The sequence below is a fragment of the Euprymna scolopes genome, chromosome 26 (assembly GCF_053919585.1).
Source record: "Euprymna scolopes isolate OS-2025 chromosome 26, ASM5391958v1, whole genome shotgun sequence".
NCBI classification, from domain to species: Eukaryota; Metazoa; Mollusca; class Cephalopoda; order Sepiida; family Sepiolidae; genus Euprymna; species Euprymna scolopes.
The window spans coordinates 74,878,410-74,887,544 of NC_136507.1; the positions used below are offsets into that span (position 1 = coordinate 74,878,410).

The 9,135-nt window shown below is 39.2% G+C and overlaps 1 protein-coding gene and 1 pseudogene across 1 annotated transcript; both read right to left on the reverse strand.

Annotated features, from left to right (window-relative positions):
* Window positions 1-913: 913 nt before the first annotated feature.
* LOC145248457 (U2 spliceosomal RNA) lies at window positions 914-1,058 on the reverse strand (annotated as a pseudogene).
* Window positions 1,059-5,521: 4,463 nt separating this feature from the next.
* LOC145247837 (uncharacterized) lies at window positions 5,522-5,953 on the reverse strand. The gene has a single exon (XM_080109463.1). The coding sequence runs from the start codon at window positions 5,951-5,953 to the stop codon at window positions 5,522-5,524; it is 432 nt and encodes a 143-aa protein (XP_079965589.1).
* Window positions 5,954-9,135: the final 3,182 nt, after the last annotated feature.

A 9,135-nucleotide genomic window follows, 5' to 3' on the forward strand; every position in this document is an offset into this window, starting at 1 on the left:
TGGTATTTATTTGCTCCCCCACTGAGCAAATTAGGCACAAGGCCGTTTTTAATGTGAGGTAAAAACCAGCTCCCCTAAAAGGGGTCACTCTGGTTACCAAAAATAATAATTGTCCCAGTATAGAGGGTTTCCCCTCCATTGACTGGTACAAATTATCTTAAGTGCAGCATCTGCCGGAACAGATGGTATTTATTTGCTCCCCCACTGAGCAAATTAGGCACAAGGCCAATTTTTAATGTGAGGAGTGAAGGGAGGGGGAAGGGAAAAAGGGGACCAGCTCCCGAGAGGTGGGAAATGGGAGCCGGCCAAAGGTCAGGCATGTGGGGCTGCCCCCACATCTGGTCTTTGCTAGTCATAGCTTGCAGTATCTGCCGGAACAGATACTACACTTTGATCTTGACCAAAAGGCCAAGAAAAGCAGTATTTATTTGCTCCCCCAGTGAGCAAATTATGCAGAAGGCCGATTTTTTATGTGAGGAGTGAAGGGGAAATGGGGACCAACTCCCCGGTGAGTAGGGGAGCTGAATAGTGACAATTGGTATGAAGCGTTGCCCCTACATTGACCAAAGTATTATATGTGGAGTTTCCCCCACATATGGTCTTTGCTTACAGTATCTTCCGGAACAGATGGTATTTATTTGCTCCCCCACCGAGCAAATTAGGCACAAGGCCAATTTTTAATGTGAGGAGTGAAAGGAGGGGGAAGGGAAAAAGGGGACCGGCTCCCGAGAGGTGGGAAATGGGAGCTGGTTAAAGGTCAGGCATGTGGGGTTGCCCCCACATCTGGTCTTTGCTAGTCATAGCTAGTCATATCTTGCAGTATCTTCCGGAACAGATGGTATTTATTTGCTCCCCCACTGAGCAAATTAGGCACAAGGCCGTTTTTAATGTGAGGTAAAAACCAGCTCCCCTAAAAGGGGTCACTCTGGTTACCAAAAATAATAATTGTCCCAGTATAGAGGGTTTCCCCTCCATTGACTGGTACAAATTATCTTAAGTGCAGTATCTTCCGGAACAGATACTACACTTTGATCTTGGCCAAAAGGCCAAGAAAAGCTTAAAAATCTAAGAGCAGCATCTATTAAGAACAGACCTTAACCAAAAAGGCCAAGCACAAAAGTGTTACGGACAGACCGACCGACAAACCGACCGACGGAGTGACTTATAGAGTCGCTTGCACATAACTAAAAACACTAAATTATCCATAATAAAAAAAACATTTGTTGCGATATAATACTGGGAAACGATTTTTGCAGCAACACTCACAGATTGGAATTACGTTTGGCGGTTCAATGGCCACATTGAAAATTTGTGGATTGGCGAAAGCAAAAATCCAGTACTCGTCACTTTTCAAAAACCTAACTGAAAACTGAAAACCCATAGCAATGAGAAGCAGACGTTTTTCTTATAATAATAAAAAAAATTCATTGACTCTGAGATAAAAAGACTACATGAGGGGGGTATAATTGAGCCTAGCAAATCACCCTGGAGGGCTCCCGGTAGTTATAACCACTTCTGAAAACCATAAAAAAGAATGGTTATTGATTACTCCCAAACCATAAATAGATTTACTCTTTTGGACACCTTCCCAATAGCCAGGATAGATGAAATGATGGGCGAAATAGCCTTCTGGACTTGAAAAGTGCATATCATCAGATCGCCATTAGACCTAGAGACAAGCTATACACAGCTTTCGAGGCGAACGGTCGACTATGTTAATTTTGCATGATTCCTTTTGGCGTTACGAATGGGGTAGCCAGCTTCCAAAGGATAGTCGACCAAATCATAACGGATGAGAAATTGGAAGGCACATTTGCATATATTGAGAACGTTACAGTATGTGACCATAATAAAAAGGAACACGCCGAAACTCTCAGACTGTTCATGTCCGCCGTCGACAAATACAACCTTACGCTAAACAATGACAAATGCTCGTTTGGATTGGACAAAATAAATCTACTGGGATATACCATAAGCAAAGATTTTATGGCGCTGAACGCAGATTGATTGAAATCTTTACTCCAAATGCCTGTCCCTCACAATCAGCCTTCCCTTCGACGTGCTATGGATATGTTTGCTTACTACTCCCAATGGATTGCATCGTTCTCAGAAAAGATACATCTGTTGCATAGTTATCTCTAATAAAGGAGATCGTGTGTGATATATCTAATCAACCTTAATGTCGTGTGATCGTCTAGTGGTCCAGTATATTAAATGATATGTTCATATGCCGTTGTGTGTGTGTGTGTGTTACGTGTATTTTTCAACATACCTTCTGCGTCTTGGATGTTGGTCCATCTGGAACATCTCGTGTCTTGGAGGGGAGACGGTACCTGTTTCGGACGAAGGTTCATTCACTCCAACACGATGAATTTGTTTTATAGTTTTTATTTCACTTTTCAGATGTCTCGCAAAGGATGGAAAGTGAATCTCTGGCTTGTGTAGTTTCTCTTGGTCTCGTTTCTACACACGTCAACGTCCCCCCCCCTCAGTGAAGGGGAGAAGACAACGGTGAAGCCGCCCGTCCTCTTCTAAGTCTAAACCAAATCTCCACGATCCAGCTAACCTGATCACGTGACTCACACGCGATCCCCCCTCTCTCTCTCTCTCTTTCTCTCTCTCTCTCTCTCTCTCTCTCTTGATCCATTCTCTAACACATCCATCAACACAAGTAGAGACGTTTCTTCTGTCTCGCCAAGCCGTTGAGGTATTCGAAGGATTGACAAGGATATTGCAAACTCAGCAATTACAACAATAGATCAAAATATTCCCCTGGTTGTTGAAGCGGATACGTCAGACTGTGCTATTGCTGCTTCTTTGAGACAAGCTGATCGTCCTGTAGCCTTTATTCAAGGACCCTCTCACAGGCTGAACAATGATACCTTGCAATTGTAAAGCAAGCCTAGGTCATAGTCGAGGCATTAAGAAAATGGCGACACTATCTGATCGGACGCCACTTCAAACTTATTACTGACCAAAAATCAGTTGCTTTTATGTTCAACTCTTAGACTACAAACAAAATAAATAATGAGACAATAGCGAGGTGGAGAATTGAACTATCTTGTTTCTCCTTTGACATCAGCTATCGACATGGCAAGGAGAACTTAACAGCTGATACACTGTCAAGACTATGCTGTACGGCATCATGCGAACTGTGAACGCTACATAACAATCTCTGTCACCCGAGCATTACTCGAATGGTTCATGCTGTGAGGTGTAGAAACTGGCCTTTCTCAGTGTAGGAGGTAAAAAGAATAACAAATTCCTGCTGAAATAAAGCCTCGGTTTCATAAACCTAAAATTGGCGTTTTAATAAAAGCAACAGAACATTTTGAAAGACTCAATCTTGATTTTATAGGACCGCTACCAAGCAAAACAAGGAACCGATATACATTAACTGTTGTCGACGAATATTCATGGTTTCCTTTTGTCTTCTCTTGCTCAGACATATCGGCTACTGTAATTATACAATGCCTCTACTCTCTATTCGCCGTCTTTGGAGTCCCAGCCAATATACATTCGGACCGAGGGGCTTCTTTCATGTCAGAGCAGTTCGACAATTTATACAGGAACGAAGACTAGCTATAAGCTAAACAACTCCCTACAACCCCAAGGGTAATGTGAAAGATATAACGGCATTATTTGGAAGACCGTTCAATTGGCTGCATCAAATAACAGATGATTAATTGATAATTGGGAAAATCTCCTTCCTGTCGCATTATACACCATTCGATCCCTATTGTGTACCGTCACGAATGCCAACCGATACGAAAGATTTTACCTTTTCAGTGACGGAGTTCAGCTGGAGCTTCGCTTCCACCTTGGCTCTCTCGACCCGGTACTGTGTTTCTGAGACGACATGCACGTTACACCAAGAACGACCCCTCGGTCAACGAGGTAGAGCTCATAGAGGTGAACCCCCAATACGCAGTACAACATGCAGATGGTAGAGAGTCTAATGTGTCTCTCAGAGATCTAACACCTGCCGGAGACGTACCAAGACCAGGAACAGCCCCTGAGGACAGACCAACTCTCCCTGACACTGAAGCCACTCCGGAAGATCATGACATTAAAATTGCTCCTGACACGTCCTCTAATTACACTGTCTCCGTTAGGGCTCTCTCAGACTCTTTTTTAAGAAGGAAACATTTCAGAGCGAAGTATTTTAGAGCCCACAGACAGACTCGCACTAAAGAGCCTCCCTGTTTGAGTACTCTAACCCCGAATCATGGATTTCCGAGGCGGTCACTGCTAGCTCGTAGGGATCCTGGGCATTTTATGGACTTTCTTTCCTATCATTGATAAATTTAGTGGGGGAGAATGTTGTGAATGTGAATTATCTCCTCTCTGATAATCCAAGCTGTAAAAGATGTACATTTCCGCTTGTCAAGTAGACGAGTAGTGAGATTTTTAATTGAATAAAAGATTACTAAACAGAATCTCTCATTCCGTTTTCATTACAATTTCATTCGTCCCTTTTGCTAATCTTTAGATAATAATTTATTTTCGTTTCTATTATCTGCTTATATTACTCTTTTCTCCTCATCAACCTCCAATTATTAATTTATTTCCCTTTTCCGTCGTTCATCTAATATTTCATTTTACTCTTCGTCAATCTCAAATTAAAAATTTCATTCCCTTTCTGCCCCTAAGCTAATATTTTCTTTGTCTCTTCGTCAACTTTCAGTTAATAATTTCGTTTCTTTTCTGTCCTCCAGCTAATAATTAATTTTTCTTTCTCTCCACCTCACGCAAGTATTTTACTTCTGTCTGTTCATCTGATATTTTATCGTATGTTTCGTCCATTCTTTCTTTTCTTTTTATCTACCCCCATTAAGCATTTATTCTTTCTGTCTATCACTCATATTATCTCCGTCATCTTTTAGGACGCTTCACCACCGAATCTACACGACTTCTCCAGTTCTCTCGATCTCGCATGATAGTTCGCAGGTCCCGAACATTTTCCAATCCTGTGTCTTGTAACAGGTTGTCAATGTAGGTCATTCTTCTTCTACTACAGTTTGGGTGTCCATCTGTTGGTATCCAGAGAACTAGCTTGCTTGCTTCCTCTTCGCTATGTCTCATGCAGTGACCGGATACTCTCATCCTTCTCTGCTGTACTTTCAGTGATACTGGTGGTAGATCACCATAAAGCTGTTGGTTTGCTGCATAGCTCCTCCGTGATATATTGAGGGTCATCCTGAGCATCCGTGTGTAACAGCCATCTAGTCTCTTCTTCAGCGCATTTGTAAGAGTCCATGCCTCAGCACCCATAGAGAAGGAATGTTTCTACTGTGGCAACAAAACGTCTTGCTTTCAACTTTTCTGAGAAAGTAGATGACCATATTTTGCTCAACTTGTGACACGCACTCCATGCCAGTGCTTTTTTTTCACTCCAAAGTCTTTTTCAGTGCTTTCTGACCATGCTCCAAGGTATTTGAAGTTTTCGACAACCTTAAGCAGAGTCCCATCAAGTGCTTTCACTACAATTGGGTCAAGGTGATTGAAGGCTTGTATCTCTTTATCTATTTGTCATTGCAGTATAAACCCACCGATCGTGTTTCCTCTTCCAGTTGACTTCTTGTGCTTGACCAATTTCCGCAATTAGTAATGCTCGGTCATCAGCAAAATCGAGATCAGTAACAACAATTGGCTTGCTCTTTTGTCTGTGCAGACGAAAACCAAGCTCCTCTTCTCTTCTATTGAGTGTCTTTCTTAGAACATAATCAAGTACTGTGGCAAAGAGGTGAGGTGCTAATTTATCTCCTTGTAAGACTCTAGTAATGATATTGAAAAATTTTGTTTCTTCATCTGGTGTTATTTCTCTCGCCTTTATGTTCTCATAGATCTTCGTTATTGCTTGGAGTAGATTTGGTGAAACATAAGCATTCAATATTTTCATCAGCATGCCCCTGCGTATTGAATCAAACGCTTTCTGGAAATCTACTTTCATGCAGCGTCTCCAATATTCTTTTTTATATTCTGTCTCATCCACGTGACGTAAGCATTCTATTTACAAAGACAATCGAGTCGAGATGGACGCAAAACTTATCTGACACTAGCGTAAACATTATAGACTGGTTTGCTCTGGAGTCAGGCCCATTTTTCTGAATTAAACCTCTTTCCCACAGAAGATACATTACGAATCTGTCTCTGCTTTATCGTTATTTTCATGGCAAGTGCCCATCTGAACTTCAATCTATGGTCCCCCCCCTCGCCAAACTTTCACAAAAATACTCGTCTAGCAAAAACCACTATCAACAATTTCCCACACTCTTTATCTGTGCCTTAACCTAAATGTAGATTCCATGAACAAAGCTTCTTTCTTAGAACTGCACGCCTGTGGAACTCTCTTACGATTGCCTGCTTTCCAGCTGACTAAAATCTGACTGTCTTCAAGACCAACGTAAACAAGTTCTTGATGAACCGTCCCCCTAAGTAATCCAATTTACAAAATTCCTACTACTTATGTTTACTACGCTATAATCATAATGACTAATGTATACTTATTAACCCTTATCCTCGAGTAGCCTCCAGGCCTTGATAAGTGGTGATTCCTGCGTAAAAAAAACTATAACCAAACTAACTTCATATCTAACATAGCTGAAGTGGGGAGCGGTGACAAAACTACCTATACACAAAACAGTCCAGCTTGGTGACAAGACAAGAATAGATATTCTTAAGATGCGTCCATCCAGTCTACGCGCTTAGAAATGAAAAACGCTATTTCAAACTTTAGCGTGACAGAACGACGAACTAGCAGATAAAGCCTGTAACATAACTGCATAAAAAACTAACAACATACTCCTTTGAAATTTAATATTCTCATCTTGGTTGTTATTTTCACAATGTTTTGACCGATGTAAGTTCCGAACTTTTTTGTGTGCATCTTTTCGAACTCGGAGATCCTTACGAAATTTCGAACCAGACTTTTTATTTAATTCATGAAGATCACTGGTTCTCATTCCAATAGCCATGACCGACCTGAAATTATTTTTTTTAATTATTTTTTTAATTATTTTTTTATCATTCCTGTTCATCTCAAACAAAGCATATTGCCACTTGGGCGTAAAAGGTTACTATTTGGGATCATGTCTACACGAGACTATGTAAGGAGATGAGCGAGATGTTTGTTCAGATTGATTTTAAACTTCTGCAGTCAGCAAACACAGCCGGAAGTAGGGAGGGAATTCCAAAATGTAGTAGTCCAAGGGAAGAATGTGTTAGAAAAAAAGCGTTCAGGTAATTTTAATGTTTATTTTGTCTTCAGTTATTATCCCTATGTACTTATCCAAGTACAGAAGAGATGAAACAGATACTACACTATGCCTCTGGCTAAAAAGTCAAGGACAGTTCCTATTTACTTGCTTCCCCATGTAAGCATAGTTAGATACAAGGTCAATTTTTCATGCGAAAAAATCCAGCTCTTCAAAAGAGCAAACTCTGGATTCGGACAAAAATAAAAGTTTGTTCAACCTAGAAAAATTTCTCACTCAATTTTTATTTTTTTTTATAGAAATCGTTCCAGACAAGGCATGAAGCCATTTAATATAAAGAGCTAAGAATATTACCTCAAAATCAAAAACTTGCTAACGATAAGTGCTAGGTGGAATAGATTCCGACTCACAAAGCAGCAATCATTCCTCCTTTGTCAGAAACATCGCTCATGGAATGTAAGGACTAAAGGACAAAATAAGGAAAACGAGAGTTACGTAGATACGGAACTAAACTCAAGGTCTACTTTCTACTCTTTTTTTTTTAATTTAAAAAGGACAGAAAAGACGTTAGCGTAGTATCACAACAGATACTGCACTTTGCTCCTAACAAAAACGTCAATGACCGTTACTTAGAATTAATTATTATTCAACGCTTTATCCGTTACGCCACGTTGTAAAAATAACAACTAAGATGTGAATAGTAGTCTTGGTAATCCGAATTATACAAATTATAAATCCTTATCTAAAAAAAAAAAAAATTTCTTTCTATTATGTTTTGAATTCATCTTTTCCCCGCTTTCTTCTGGCATCTTTGGTGTCTTCCTTTCTTTATTTTACTAGTTCGGAAAAATAAAAAGGAAAATGGCGTCATTATCTGAAGTCATAGAATTGAACCGGAAGTGATCCGGTTGGTTGACTTTTTACGGCAATCACGCACTAACGTCACTACAATGTTTGACAAGTGATGCGAAAGAGGTCAAAAATATTAGGGACATATTCATTTGCGAAAATTTGCAGGAAGTTCAAAAAATAAAACAACAAAAACAAAAAAACAAAGATTTAAAAAAGTAAGATAAAGTTCACCAAAAATAAACTTTTATATGCGAAAATTTACAGGAAATTCAATAATAAAAAACATTTTTTTTTTATTAAATAAGATAAAGGTCACAAAAAATATTTTATATGACACTAACAAGATAATTCATTCGTTATATTTTTGTTTTAATTGCACTTGAGAATGAAAATTTATTTGTTTTATTTTACTGTTTTTTATCATTTTTCCCTAACAAAATTCCATTAATCAATGAATGAACTAGCAGGACCCGTGGAAATTCCACAGAATGGGAAATATATTTAATCAACAAATACAATTTGATAAAGCTGCTATTTTTCTGGATAACACAAAAATTTGGGGGGGTTTTAAACAAAAAAAAAACAATAGCACACAGCAAATACGACTTTATTAATATTTCTATGGAAATAGTGTCCATTGCATTTTAAATATAGAACTGGCCCAAATAAGATAAATTAAACAATACTCAGAAAGTCATATTGTGCTACATAGTTAAATATATATAACAGACACGTGGGAAAACAAATGAATACATATCGAAAGCAATGATTGAAATCTTAGAGGAGGATCCCTAGTCTGTAGTAAATTGGGGACGTAAATAAATGGTAGCATTTAATACTGCTAATACTTTCCTTCAACAATTACAAGAAACATTCTCAACCACTCTCAATGACTACCATCTCAATACGCTACCTGAAAGCTCTTCATTCGATTCCCTCAGTTTAACATTCACTGGCAACATGAATCGGAACAAATACATTCAGGACATTGGCAAGGCTGCTGCGAAGAAGGTAAACTTCCCCTACCGTGCTAGAAAATTACTCACACCTGAAAGTATACGTCATT